Source organism: Pantherophis guttatus, chromosome 8 (assembly GCF_059756535.1).
Source record: "Pantherophis guttatus breed Tessera chromosome 8, ASM5975653v1, whole genome shotgun sequence".
NCBI lineage: Eukaryota > Metazoa > Chordata > Lepidosauria > Squamata > Colubridae > Pantherophis > Pantherophis guttatus.
In genome coordinates this window covers 83,568,567-83,583,125 of record NC_142070.1, presented here as the reverse complement: position 1 = coordinate 83,583,125, position 14,559 = coordinate 83,568,567, and the positions used below count along the sequence as shown (strand labels likewise).

General features: G+C 56.7%; 1 protein-coding gene across 1 annotated transcript; it reads left to right on the top strand.

Annotated features, from left to right (window-relative positions):
* Window positions 1-10,154: 10,154 nt before the first annotated feature.
* On the top strand, window positions 10,155-13,940 carry MSX1 (msh homeobox 1). The gene is made up of 2 exons (XM_034435970.2): window positions 10,155-10,636; window positions 13,301-13,940. Exons 1-2 carry the CDS (start codon window positions 10,207-10,209, stop codon window positions 13,735-13,737), a joined length of 867 nt encoding a protein of 288 aa, XP_034291861.1. The 5' UTR covers window positions 10,155-10,206; the 3' UTR covers window positions 13,738-13,940.
* The last annotated feature ends 619 nt before the right edge of the window (window positions 13,941-14,559 follow it).

Here is a 14,559-nt window from a genome sequence, read left to right as displayed (position 1 = left end):
ATTTTCAATAAGAGTCGTACAGAAATTGGCAGAGTATCAAGTTGGCAATGTGCTTGTCATGGTTGCTGTTTTTGTTTTCTCCAAGAATTCACAAAATGCCAGAGTTTTCAGACTCTGACTCCCCCCAGCTTGTTTTGTTGAACCAAATTCCATGGGGTTTATTTCTGAGCAAACAAAATCTGTTGTTCTTCATTTGTATTATTCAGACTGTCAGCAAATGCATAACAGTTTGCTGTACATAGAACAATTACAAGAACTGGTAGCATTAATTAAGTTCAGCACTAACATTTTAGCATGAAAAGAAAATATGCTTGGATTAAGTTCCAGTAATGTTGACAATAAGTTTACAAATGTATTAATTGCCTTTTAAATAACGAGTGGCAAAAAGAGCAGAATGTAAACAACATTCATCCCCCAGCAACATCCCCCCCCATCCCTCCCGCCCCCCCCCATCCCCCGTTGCCTTTCATCTATTTCCAAGCCCTGGAAATGAATTTCGTTTGACTGCGACCAGTTGCTGAAAGTGTCAGGCTCAAAAGAGGCTTCACAAGGTGTTCCATTTAGAGCCACTTCAATATTTGCAATTCCATTCATACTTGAATCTAATTCTTTAAAAAGGAATCAAAGGTTTTCAACTCAGGGTACCTGCAGAAGGTTTTCAAGAGGGGCGTGGACCCAACTACAGGACTGATGTGGCTGGACATCTTTCCAAGAGATGCAACTTCTGCAAGAGTTGGAGGGCTTCCTGAGGCAGAAGAGGCTTGTCATGCGGCTGAGATAAAGTGCAGTTGCCAGTCAGCGGCATGCCAGGACCCTCCCGGATGGCTGAACCCTCTCTGGCCTCAGGAGGCAGGTGGGAGGACCGCAGGCCTTACAGCTGTGATGGGGCCATGGACAGGGGATCCCAGATGCTTCCTACTTTGGGGCTATTTCAAATGGTGGGTTTAGTCATCTGTCAAGCTGCTCCACCAAAAAATCTTAGGGAGGGAGGACCATCAGATGCTCCTTCCTGCTCTGCTGAAGCCATCCCCTGCCCCTGTGGAGACAGCCAAATCTTTGCGTTTTTCTTTTTCCTTCCGGAGTGAGAGTTGGTGCAAAGATTCCGTAGGAGAAGAATGGAACAATATTGCCTACTGTTGAACAAGAGCCTAAACTACAAGTTTTCCTGCCATTCTTTTATGATGCAAACCCACTTACTTTTTTGCTCTTGGTGGTACATGCAGGCCAAGCTTTAGGCAAATTAATTTGAATTCCTTCTTCATAAAGAAATGTTATTACTATTCTGAAATGGCCTGTGGGGATACTTGCATCAAAACAAACTCCTTCTACTGACATAACTTGTTTAACTGTAAAGTTTAAGCTGACCTGAAGAGGGCTGAAAGAAATAGGATAAAATCTCTGCTCCAAAGTTAGAGGGTCTCCTTATGAGATCGCATGGCTTCCTAGCCGTGGAATCTTGTTTTCTGCTATTCTAAGCGATAGCGAAGGATTTGTTTTAAGTGTGTCAGGCGTCAAAGGGGATAGCAACAACTGATAAGAAATAAACTACTAGGACAGATGCAGCCTGAATGGACCTGGGACAAGAAGCAGATTGGTCCTACAAGGTGTAGGAAGAAAATAGACAAGGGAAGCAACCCCAAGCTTCAATGCTCCCCTCCTCCCATTTCTTGTGGCCTCCAACATAGCCTTAAGAATACCTTTTAGACCAGATGCCAAGAGATGCAGGTGACCCCTGCAAAGGGCCCTTTGCTTTCTCTACCACCAGCAAACCCCTCCCTCCCTGCCAGTTTCTCCTCTGTCCAGGGATATTGACCCAAGGAAAGCAACACTCCGTTTGTAAGTGCTGAAACAAGGGTCAAGTGAAGTTTTAGCCCATAGCTTACAGAGGGCTGTTGAACAGGCTCCCTTAATGTTACAAAGAAGCTGTAGACTTTCCCTCCTTGACCTCTTGCACTAATGGGAGCTCCCACTGCAATTCATTGCTTCATCTCCTGGATGGGGAGGGGGTGGTGGCCTTGGGCTGGGATCCCAAGCTTTCCGCTAGCCCAGCTCTCCACCATCCCCCCACAGGAAGCAGTCCAGTTCCTATTCAGTTTTGGTTGAAATCAACAACTGACCAACTTGTCTAGATATTTAAAGTCATCAAAATTAAATTAATTTGAATATTATTTTAAATTAAATTAAATAAATCCTCAACTTATAACAGTTCGTTTAGTGACCATTCAAGGTTACAATGGCTCTGAATAAAATGAGTTATGACAGTTTTTCACACTTACGACCGTTGCAGCCTCTTCCTGATCATGAGATCAAAATTCGGATACTTGGCAACTGACTCATATTTATGACAGTCGCAATGTCCTAGGGTCACGTGATCCCCTTTTGCAGTCATCTGATGAACAAAAACACTGGGGAAGCCAGATTCACCTAACAACCACGTTACTAATTTAACAACTGCTGTTGTTCACTTAACAACTGTAGCAAGAAAGGTCATAAAATGAGGCAAAACTGTCTTAACACATGACTCACTTAGCAACAGAAATTTTTAACTCAATTGTAGTCATAAGTCGAGGGCTACCTGTACATGACTGCCGTATTGTCTGCAGCCCCCCTCTGTATGAGATTATTTTCTTGATTTAATTAGTGGCAAGTCTTGATTTTGAATATGTCAGTACATTTCTTTACTATGTCAGTACATTGTACAAATTGTAATGAGGGTAAAAAAGTAGAGAGGCTTTGTCCTGAGATGGCCCTGCTTTTTTAAACTAACCTCTGGGAGAGACGCTGCTTAGACAAGCTTGCCCTTCCTATTCACTCTTACAAGCTGCAAGGAAACACATTTTCTGCTCTAACACAATTACACAATTATTTCAGTCTTTTTTCTTAGCCAGGCACGCACAACCCAGCTGACAGTTAACCCTAATTAATATGTAACTTTCCCTTACTCCAGGGTAGAGGCAGAGAGAGAGATGTTGAAGAGCTGTAAAAGCTTCCAGACAAAAGCAACCCCAGTAGAAGAAAAGTTTGCAGCTGAGGGTTGAACTGTGAGATGCTTGATGCTCTCTGAGCTGAGTGGTTTTGTTGCAGGAGTTTCATGGCCCAACTGGGTATCATTTCCATCCATAAAAACAACCCCCTTTGTGAATCAGATTCTGGAGAGCATCCTTGCCGGTTGGGCTTATTGTGGCAGATTGAGGAAGGACTGCCTGGCACTGTGAGTATATCCAGGGACAATCTCTTACTCAGCTTTCTTAAAAGTTTGTTGCTAGCCTAACATCTCCCTTAGTATTCTTGTTCTTCAGGATCCATCCTGAAAATTCTGAAACTGCACAAATTAGCAGTATGCTGAGGAGTTGGGTAAAATATGCGTGAAGATGCTCCTATATCCTGCCTGCTAAAAAGCAGGAACATTTTGTAAAAATGATCCCCGTCTTTACATTTCTAATTTATCTCATTGGCACAGAATATCCAGCAAAAGGGGCTAGCTTGTTAGTCATCTTGAAGGCCAAAATTGTTTTGTTAATTTTCCAAAATTGCTTCAATTTTAGACTGTTACAGTTTTATAATTGTAATACCGGTTATCTACCTCTGCTTTGAATTCTTCAAGAGGGAAGATTAATGGATCTCCAAAAACTACTCTTACATTCCTCCCTTAGATACTCGTGCCAATACATTACCTTTGGACCCCTACACAGAGGAGGGCCTGGTCTTTTGGAAAGTTTTAATGCACAATTATTCATTCAATGAAAGGAAAAATAATGTATATTTGGAAAGTCCAGAAAGGATAGTGCATACAGCAGTGTGATTATTATGCAAGTTGGCGATGACGCCTCCCGTTCTGAGGATTAGTGACTCTGTGCACATGGTTAAAAGACACACTGTTGCTTTATGATACAATAAAAGCAGTTGGGTTAACCACAAGCACCCCATCAAGTGTCCAATTAAGTTGAACACATTTGTCTGGAATTGTGTGCTGTAGCAGGAAACCAGGCTGACATTATGGATTTTTCTTTGGTCTGGCTGGTCCTTCCCAGAGTTGATTCGGGGAGACTTACACTCTGTGGGGGGAAAATCCTCCCATTGGTAACAACAGCAGACACTTCCTGACCTGTCACAGCTGAGCCCTACAAACACACACACACACACACACACAGGTTCTAACCCTCCCCTCTAGAATGTGCTGGTCAGAATCACAATCCCAGAAATGTCCTGAGCTGGGCCTTTGAGGATTTACTCCCTGGAAGGAAAGAAAAACTGCTAAAATTGTACTAGAAAAGCCTTAAGCTAATCAAATGTGAATTTCCCAGGGAAAGAAGCAGGGAATGGAAGGCAGGTCTGCACAGCAAGGGAAACCCAGAGCGAAAGACTGTATCTTCTGAATGATGGGTGAGGAGGTGGGGAGATCTCCGGAAGGAGAAGAGAGTGCACCAGATCTCTCACATGTCATATACTCACTGCTCTTGCAATCACATTTTGCCCCAGGCCAGTTGTCACAGGAATGCATTGCAGGTACCGATGAACTTTACCTCAAATGACAAAATTCCTTCCTTCCTTCCTTCCCTCCTTCCCTCTTCAGAAGCTTTTCTTGGTTGACCCACTCAATTGATCCTCCCTTTCCTGACCTTCCTTGGTGGTGTTTAGACCTCTTCTTGAGCCACATGGCTTTCCATTATCCTTTCTAAATATTATGATGAAATCAACTTAGTGGGTTTTTTACTTACTTTTTAAAATTCTTCCTTAGTGGGTGTCTGAATGACCTTCTACTTGGAGAGCAGCAGAACTGCCTTCCTCCAAGGGGCCAAAGAGGCTCGTGGTTTTTGCACCTCAGGCCCAGCAGGAGGACTGCCCCACCGGTAGGCCAGCAGCCGGGCGGGGGTGGGGGTGAACTTCACCCCACCCCAACCAGCATTGGAGAGAAGGGCAAGGGGGGGTCCGACCCGGAGAGGAGTGAGGCTTTGCTCCCCACCCCCATCTCAAGGTTGGGAGCCCAAGAGGCGCCCAATCCCCAGCCCCCCAAGGCCCTGCCCAGCATATTCCAAGCCGGGGTGCTAATGGCTGGCGGGACAAGGACAGGCAGCCTCCACCAACGGAGCCTCCGGGGGACCGGAGGAGACCGGCAGCCTCCCGGACCACGACTGAGCCTGGCGCTCCTCACCCCTCCATCTGCATCTCCCGAGGGAGCCCACGCTGGCCGCCCTCCAGCCCGGCCTCTCGGGACCCCGACGCCTCCTAGCGCCTCTGTTCCGCCGACGGAAGGGCTCGGACGAGGGAAGCCGCCTCAGCGCGTTGCGGCGGCGCTTGGAGAAGCAGAGCCTGGAGGGAGCCGGGCCTCCCAAGCGGTTTGAACCCAGAGGGGCCCAGAGGCGACGGACGGGCGGGCAGGGCTGGAGGAGGGAGAAAGAGGGGGCGTCCCCGGGGAGTTCGAGGAGTCCGCCTTGCCTGGCACAAAGGCCAGCAGCACGACCGACCGGCTCTGCCCGTAGGCTCGCCCAAGCGCTGACCTGGCGCAGCAGTCTTGGCAGGCCTTTCCTCCCGCGGCGTCTCTCGCTGACCGCCCCGATCCGCTCCACCCTCCCCGCCCCGAGGAGTGGAGACGCCTCCGGCCTTCGGGTCGGTCGCGAGGCCCGCCTGAGCTTCGGGCTTTGAGAAGATCCCCGACGGCCTGGCCCGGGTCGCTTCCCTGACCCGCGCGGGATTCAGGGGGGCCTCTCGCAGCCGGATCCGCCCGCCGCCAGTGGGACCGCCGTTTCCCTGGAGCCTTGAAGCGCCACTCCCGGCTGCCCAGAGTGCCTGGCGTCGAGGATCGGGGCAAGGGGCTGCGCTCCCTAGCAGGGCCGGCCGGGGCTGGGCGGCGGCAACCGGTGATGCAGCCTGGCAGCGGCCTCGAGGCCGGCCCGGTCAGCTGGGCCTCGACTTGGACGGCTCGAACTGTGGCTGGTCGAACCCGGCCATCAGGAGTTGGCGCCGCTGGGATTTGCTTGCCGCCTCCTGAATTCGCCCGGGTGTCTCGACAGCAGCCTCCGCCGTCCAGAGCGAGACCCGCCAGCTCTCGCTCCCAGCGCCGGCACTAGTCAGGCCGCTTCGGTCGAAAGCTAAGCTGGATCCGAGGGCGTCCGAACTGCAGCCCAAGAAGGCGCCGCTGCCTCCCCGTCCTCGCCGCCGCCATCCAATCGCCCTACTTTCGAAGGACTCAGAAGCGGCGCAAAGCGAGACTGGATCCCATTCAATCGAAACAGAATTTCTAGCCAACGAATGACGGCGACCGAACCCCGGAGGGACCATCCCGGTGAAACGGAGAAGACGCGACGGAAAAGCCGCGGGAAAGGCCGGCGCCAGATCCAAGGAGGCCGCCAGCCCTCCCCGGCCGCAAGTCCCCCCGGCCGTCACTGTCCGGGCCCACCTCTGACGGAGCTGAAGGGGAGAGACTTCCGGCCCGGGCGAGGCAGAATCTGAAGGGCCCGAGCTTCGGCGCCTCGAATCGTCCCACCGCGAGGCCAGCGAGCCAGGCTGTTGTTAACTGTGCCCCACCGGCCTCTGGAGCGGCGCTAGCCCAATTCCTCCAGTCCCGAAACCGAGAATTTGTTGGCAGAGGGTCGGCTGGAGTGGAAGAAGAGGCCAGCGGAGCGGGCGGGACGGGCAGCGTGGGAGCCACCGGGAGCACCGAAGAGACTCGGGACAGCTCCAGGACAGGCCCCTTCTCCCCACCTCTCTTGAAGGCAGAGCCGGGGGAAATTGCCGAGGTTCCATGAGTCGGTGGGGCGTCGAGGAATCTCCTCTGGAGTCAAAAGGGACAGACAGCGTCCCTCCCCGCTGCCCCTTTGGCTACCCTGCAGGAAAAAACACCTGGAGAAGGGGGTCCGGGGTCATGGAAGAACTTCCCTAGTACTAAGGCGACCCCTGCCAGGCCGAAGCCTCGGGCAAGCGCCGCGGGAGGAAGCGAAAGGCCCGGCCGCTCCCGAGGCAGCAGAGGAGCTCATGAGACAAAGCGTCCTCCGCGAGAGACCCGGGGCTGGGCTGTAGTGGGCAAAGCCTGCGGGGCGGGGGGCGAGAGGTCTGGCCGGATCCTCAGGGCTAAATGCCTGCCTGCAGACTTAGAGAGTTATTGGCTCGCAGGACGGGGCGGATTTTCGCCTGATAAGGACCGCTCAGGCCAAACGGATCATGATGAGCTATAGTGGAGTCCATGGGGCACATGTAAGTTTAATAATAAGAATAAAAATAAGGAATTAGGCCGGGCGGTTTCCCAGGTTCCCCCTATAACAACCAGCGAAGGTGGGAAAAGGGCCGCAAACAGCGCGGGCCATTAGGAAGTTCACCCTCGCTCACCATTTAGCCCTCCCCGTCCAACCGTCTGCTAGAAGAGCCCCCACTTCAGCCCGGGGCGGCGGGACCCTCTTCGCTCCAGGCAGGGGAACTGGAGGCTTTCGGGAGAGCATCGCGGTTGAATAGAAGGCGCCTCCCGTCCCTGCCAGGCAGACAGTAACACCCACACGCCTTCTGGCCTCAAACGGCTTTCCGGGGGAGCAGCCGTTTGAGGGAAAAGCCGAGCGGGGGGGGGCAGACTAAGTGGTCTCTGGGGCTCCCTCTTCTCCCTTCAAGGCACCAAATGGGATCCGCTAAACTCGAGGCAAGATTTGTCCAGATCTGAAATAGAGCCGGAACCGTCCAGCCTGACTCCGGCCAAGCTGCCTGCAACCCCTGATCCCTGGAACTTCCGCCCCGATCCCATTTAAGGGTTGCCGGCGGACTCCGGCCTGCCTCTTTCCAAATTTCAGGCGTTCTCCGCGCTGGCCTCCGGGGGGGAAACAGAAAAGGCGGGCAGAGCGCTCAGCCTAACCCCACTGAGTGGCCGAACAGCGAGCGCGGGCTGGACTCCGAGGCGTAGGATCCCACCCTGCCCCTCTCAGAGCCTCCCGGACACCTTCGCGCGCTAGGGGAGGCGGGGGAAGGCGGCTCCCCCGACGGCTGGGGTGGCCGGAAGGCGCTCCATAATCACCGAGCAGAAATGGAGCATTCTGCACCCGAGCCATAGCCGCTTCGGCTCGGACGTTTTCTCTTCCCGCCGCTCCAAATGCCTGGAGTCGTCCGTGGGCGGCCGCCGGGGTTTCTGGCCCCGAGGGGAAGGGCGGCCGCTTTTCTGGTCAGCCCCACAAAAGGAAGCGGGCCCCCAGGTCGCGCTGGCAGGTGGAAAGGGCAGGCGCCGCCAGAGGAAACCCGCGGAGGGGCGGCCGGAGGAGCAGAAGAGACCCAGGACTTCCGAGGAGCCCTCCTTCTGCAGAGAAGCTGGGAGGGGGCAAACGAGATGGCGCCGATTCCCCAGCCCCACCGCTTGGCCTCTAGGGCAGACAAAGCGGCTTTCTTCGCCCACAAGGCTGAGCCAGCCTTAGGGTGGGGAGGGAAGGGCCGTTAGCCTGTGACCCACCGGCGACTGTCCCCCTCCCGTCCTGGTATCAGTGCGACGTCGGGTGGAGAATTTGAGGAACGATTTGGGATCTGGAGCCTCCTGGATTCGGAATGACACCAATTCTGTCATCTGAAAAGCCCAAACGCTTCATTCGGCAGGGGCGAGGTACAGAATCCCCAGAGGCGCCCCCGCTGTAACCCAAGAGCCCTTTTCCGGGAGGGTGACTTTGGGATGGGCATCGAGGCTCCGGCTGCTGCAAGTCCACACGTAGCTACCCGTAGCAAGGCCAAATTTGCAGCGCCACCCCCCCCCCCCATCGTCCCTTTCACCAATCTGGAGGCTAGGATTTAAGTCTTTGGCGTAGTTTCGTTGCTGGGAGATCCAGACGCAGGACGGGTCACCCTGCTCTTCTGCTCCGGAGGCTGGGAAGGCTGCGTAAGCGTCCCCACCACTTCGGGCAAAGAGCCCCCTCCCCCTCCCCCTCCGTAGAGAGGCAGCGGGCCTGATCCGTCGCGGAAAGGCAGGGATCTAGCGAGCTGTCAAGGGGGGATCCGACCGCCTGGGAGAGCGACCAAGCGCCGAGGTCGAACCGACGGCGGCAGTCCAAATTCCCCCGTGGAAAACGGGCGGGGAGTGCCGTCCGCCGGAACTTGCCAAATCAGCCGGCCTTTGGCCGCTTCCCGGAAAGGACAGGCGGCGTTCGCCGGCAGAATTCGCGGAAAAAAGGAGGCCCCGCGACCCGTCCTCTCGTTCTGCGCTCCAGCGACCCGCAATTCCTTCCCTCGGAGCCGGGCGGTGGCTGGAGGAGCCGCTTGCCCGGGCCAGAGGAGAGGGGAGGGAAGGGCAGACCAGAGGAGGTGGGTGTTTCCTAGGGCGCACCTTCCGGCCCTTGCCTGATCCCTCCCCTCCTGGCCCCATTTTCCAGGGGAGACCTGGGAAACCTGTTTTCAAAATCACTTTTGCGATCCTCGAAATCAAAGAACCGTAAAACGGCTACGGATTGCCTTTTCTCTGCACGAGGTAACGCAGATGCACGTAATGCAATCGCCCCCCGACGACGACTACATTCCCGAGGCCGCTGGAGATGGTGGCTGACTCAAGGGCCAAAAATGCTTCAATAAATCTGGAACGAAGTTCACCGCAACACCTTCGGCTTCCAAAAGAGAGCGCGGATAAACCCCTCTCCTCCCTTGCGAGAAGAAACCGCGGGGAACAAGAGCGGGGATTCCTCGAGGGATGGAGGGGTTGTCCGGCACTCAGCCCGTCCCCGGAGGGTGGAAGGCCGGCCCCGGAGGGGTCCCACCGCTGGCGCAAGCCGGGACGGGATCCCGGCCGCCGACGGACTCCATCGCTCACGGTGGATCTGCGGAATTTGGCAGCTCAGCTACCAGACTTGCGTGGGAGGGAAACCCCGAGGCCGCCGACGGGGCCTTTGCTGGAGGAAGGGGCTTTATTCGGGGTGACCATGCGAGACCCGCGGCTCCTTCTCCTTCACCTCCGCTAGAAAGCCAGCCAAGGCAGGAGCGGCCACCGGGAGCGGCATCTCCTCAGTGAGCAAGTCCAGCAAGGGGTCCTTGGCCCCGCCGCCCACCCGCCGTCCCCTCCCCACCCGGGACCCTCGCCGCGCGCCGCGTCCAATGGGAAGGCAGAGGCCCACCCCTCGGCGCACGGATTGGCCGCCGGGACAGGCGCCTCGCTTTATTAGCCGCGCCGCGGAAAGTGTCCCGGAGTGCAGCCGCGCGCGGTCCCGCCCGCGCCGTCGCCCTGGCCCGCTCCATGCGCGCCCCCCGCCCCGCCGCCGCTGCATGGCCCCCGGGCCCGCCATGACTTCGGTGCAGTGCACAGCCCGAGGCGAGGAACCGCCGGCCCAGGCCCGCAGCAAGGCGGTCCCCGGGGGCGCCATGCGGGGCGAGGAGGAGGAGGAGGAGGAGGGCGAGAAGCCTCGCGCGGCTCTGCTGCCCTTCAGCGTGGAGGCGCTCATGGCCGAGCCCCGCAAACCCGGCAGCGGGCCCCGCGACGGGCTGGCGGAGCGCGGAGGGCACGCGGCGCGCCCGCCCGCAGCCCCCAGTCCCCGGCCGGCCAGGGCCTCCGCCTCGCCACCGGTCCTGCCCAGCCCGTTCGGCGTCGGAGCCTTCGTGAAAGTTCCCGAGGAAACTCTGGTCAAGGCCGAAAGCCCGGAGAAGGCCGACCGCTCGCCCTGGAGGTCCGCCCGCCGCTTCTCCCCGTCGCCGCCAAGTAAGTGGCCTCGCCGCCAGCAACCCCGGGAAGCCCCCTGCTCGCCGCCGGTGCCCGCCCCGCGCCCCGTCACCGCCGGGAGGGAGCCCAAGGCCGAAACCGCCGCTACACAGGCGACTCCTTTGTCGGGGGAACCCGCTTCCAACTCGGCTGAAGGATGCTCGCCCGGCGCCCTGGGGGCTCGGCACGGTTGCCAGTCCGGTTCCAGGCCCCTTAGAGCCTCGGCTCCTCGTCTTGCCTCCTGAGAAAGAGCTGCCCCTTCCCGTAGCTCAGCCCGCCCCACAAGCGGGGTGCCCCGGGAGCTCCCCTGCGGAAAGACCTGGGGTCCTGCCCGGGCCCCTTGCGTGCTCTCACCTCGGCTGCAAGGCGGCCTGCTCAGGCATCTCTCCCCAGAACCGCTGGCTGACCAAAGGCTCCGAGGACCCTCCGGCTGCCCCGATGCTTGCTTCGACTTTTGCTGCCTCCCTGCCTCTTCCCAGCCCAGAGTTCCTTCCAAGGTCTGGGTTGACTCCACTCCCACCCCAAAGGCTGTTCCCAGACTGAGGCCAGTGAGAGGTTCTGCTGGAGAAAATGCCCGGTTGCCTCAGAGCTGTGCAACCCCTTCCCAGCTCTCCCCTCCCTCCAGAAGCCACACTGGCTGTGCGGAGCGGGCTTGGCAGGTGGACCCGATCGGAATAGCCCAGCCCCCCCCCCCCGATTTATATGCGCAGCAGAAACCCAGCGGCGTTTCCGGCCCCCCAAGAGCTGGAGCAGATTTGCCTCAGGGAAAGTAGATCCCTGAGACCCCGAGAGGGGAGAGAAGCCCAGCCAGCACCGCTTGCTCCTCCTGGGCCTGGCAGCTGATATGGTGGGTTGCCTTGATTCCCCAGTTAGTCGGTGCCTTGGAGTTAGTTTGAAAACGGTGCTGTCCAAATTACCTGCCTGGATGGCCTCAGAACTATTTCTTGTAGCCTTCCAGGTATTTTCTGCTCTTGAGTCAGATGGGAGTTTCTCTCCTGCTTTAGACAGAATTAAATGGCAGGGAAGAAAATAGGTAGAAATCAGTGAAGGACAGTAGTTGAAATGAAACGAGAGTATTATCGCCGTGGCTTAAAATTGGGGGCGTTAAGCAAAACAAAATAGGGGGGATGAAGCCCATCTGGCTCCTCCTGGAAGGACTTGGCCGCATTATTCAAAAGGAGTTGGGTAGCCCCTTTTCCAACCAAAGTTTTATGAAACAGCATTGAGGCTTAAAAAAAATGTGTTAGAAAAGTGTCTATCAACTCCTTCTGCTTTCCTACTACCATCGACTCAGATAGCTTATTTCTCGAGGAATGTCTCTGGAGATTCTCAGTCATCCAGGCCAAGGTTATCCCAAAGGTGCTTTTTTCGGGAGGCAACTGGACTTTTCTTTGAAGACCTTTCGCTTCTCATCCAAGAAGCTTCTTCAGCTTCCCCACCGTCCAATCAGAGAAAGAAAAACAAGGAAGTCCAGGTGCCTCCTGAAAAAAAGCCACTTTGGGATTCCTAGAGGAAGTGTGCACGGGGCACAATCGCACTCCGACCCCCTTTGTTCTCCATGTAAGTGAAGTGGCTCTCTCCCTTGCTCAGTAGGAAGATCCAGAGTGAATCCGATTTATTTATCTCTTATTTATATGGCTGCCTGTCTGTGGCCAGCAACAACATTTCTTGAAATCAGAATGAAGATAAGCCAGAGAGATCCCATCTGCCCTTCAAGGCACAGCTTCTGCAGGGAGAACCTCCAAGTCTGCTCCTTGGCACCACGAAAGTGTAACAATGCCCTGTTTGAGCAGGCCGAGGAAGGAAGGAGCAACACCCCTTTGTGTCTGCAATGTGGGGCAAGCTGAAGTGGGGAAGAGGGCAGAGGGGCTCTCTTTCCCCGGCTCCTCCCAATCGGCGGCTCTCTTCCCATACAAAAGCAACAAGTCTTTAGCCCAAGATGTTGGTTGGCAAGAGGCCGGGCTCTTTCAGCCCCAACACTCTTGGGGTGCTTCCTTTCTCTGGCGGAGGGAAAGGCCAGCCAGTTTGCTTTGGCCTGGCCTTCCTTTCCAAGCCCAACCGGGAGGAGAAGGCTTAGGGCTTGGGGGGGTGGGGGGGTCCTGTCACCTTCTCCATCTAAGAATGAAACGGGTGGTCAAAAGCCGTCCTACTACTCCAGCTCTAAAGCAGGCCCCTTCCTCTCTCTTTTTCCTTCTGGGAATTTCCGGAGGGAAAGGGGAAGCCTCCCGCCTTTTAAAGCTCGAACCTCAGGCCCTCACCTAAAATCACTCAGAAACTCCCCGCCTCCATCACAGAATAGATTCTGACCTCAACCTCCAGGCAATTTCACTTGGATTCTGAGCCAGGGCAGGAGAAGGAACGCTGGGAACTGCAAGGGCAGGATTCTTGCGTCTTGGAATCGCGCCGATCTCGGGACATTCGGCGTCACTCGGAGCCTTTCAACCCGGGGCACTTTGCAGATAAACCAAACCAGGACCTGAGCCCAGGGCGGGCGGGCGGGCGGGGGGCTCCGCACACTGATCCGCTTCCCGGACGGACGGTAAAGGAGGCGCGGTAGAGACGGGCTGGGGGGAAAGCGGAGGCAGTGGGCCTTCGGACGGGGCGGGCCGGACTGTCCCTAAACGTTCGCGCTCTCTCTCTCTTCCCCACCCCCCTTCCTCGCAGGGCGCTCCAGTCCGCCGGCCTGCACGCTCCGCAAGCACAAGACGAACCGTAAGCCCCGGACGCCCTTCACCACAGCTCAGCTCCTGGCGCTGGAGCGCAAGTTCCGCCAGAAGCAGTACCTCTCCATCGCCGAACGCGCCGAGTTCTCCAGCTCGCTCAGCCTCACCGAGACACAGGTGAAGATCTGGTTCCAGAACCGGCGCGCCAAGGCCAAGCGGCTGCAGGAGGCCGAGCTGGAGAAGCTGAAGATGGCCGCCAAGCCGCTCCTGCCGCCCGCCGCCGCCTTCGGCCTCTCCTTCCCTCTGGGCAGCCCGGCCGTGGCCGGTGCCTCTCTCTACGCCTCCGGAGGCCCCTTCCAGCGCGCCGCCTTGCCCGTGACGCCCGTCGGGCTCTACGCGGCCGCGCACGTCGGATATAGCATGTATCACCTGGCGTAGGCCGACAGCAGGAGCAGCCCGGACCCTCCGCTGCCCTGGCGGAGCCGCCCTGGCCGGACAGCCCTTCGGAGACGCCGCGGCCCTTGGCTGCCTCCCCGCGAGGAAGGAGCGCAGCGCCCCGTGTACAATACTGTACAGTCGAAAAAGTTATTATCGTTTATATTAATAGCTATATTTGATAAATAAATTAATTTTAAACGACAGCGGGGTGACCGGGTTGGGCGCTGCCTTCGTCCCACCCGACCTGCGGGATCTCCGCGTCTCTCTCTCTTCCGCGGTGGTTTTGGTTGCCGGCCTGTCCTGCGCTCTGAGATAAGTCCCGGCTCCGCTCCCCCCCCCCGCCGCTTTAGCCGCCGGTCTAAAGGGGGGTGGATTAACCCTGCGGAGAGGGACCTTGGGTTCACGTGAGAGCAGATCCACAGGCCCGAGTGGGAAGCGAGACTGCCGTCGCCCAGTTTGCTCCGCGTGGCGCCTCCGAGCCCTTCTGTTCGTGGGGGGATTCGAAGCTGCGACGAGCTTCAGCAGCCTCGTTTTTCCTCAGATCCGACAGCGTTGATCAAAAGCAGTCGGCCCTTTGCGAATGAGAGGTGCACGGAGCCACGCTTACCCTTGAGGAATACGTACTGTGCCCCCAATTAAGCAAAAATTCCTCCTTTGGGTTTCCAGTTTACTTGGAAGTAAATTCTATCGAATTCAGAGAGACCTTCTCCCAAGTAAATGGAATCCGCGCCACGTTTAATTTCCAGGGGAACATTTGCTAAAGGCAACGGGGCTTTCGGGAGATGTCGAGGGAACCCTTCAGTGGGCCCAAAAGCTATCGTC

Coding starts and splice junctions, on each gene's coding strand:
- MSX1 (XM_034435970.2), top strand. CDS start 10,207: ATGGCCCCCGGGCCCGCCATGACTTCGGTGCAGTGCACAGCCCGAGGC. Junction 10,637..13,300: donor CTTCTCCCCGTCGCCGCCAA/GTAAGTGGCCTC, acceptor CCTTCCTCGCAG/GGCGCTCCAGTCCGCCGGCC.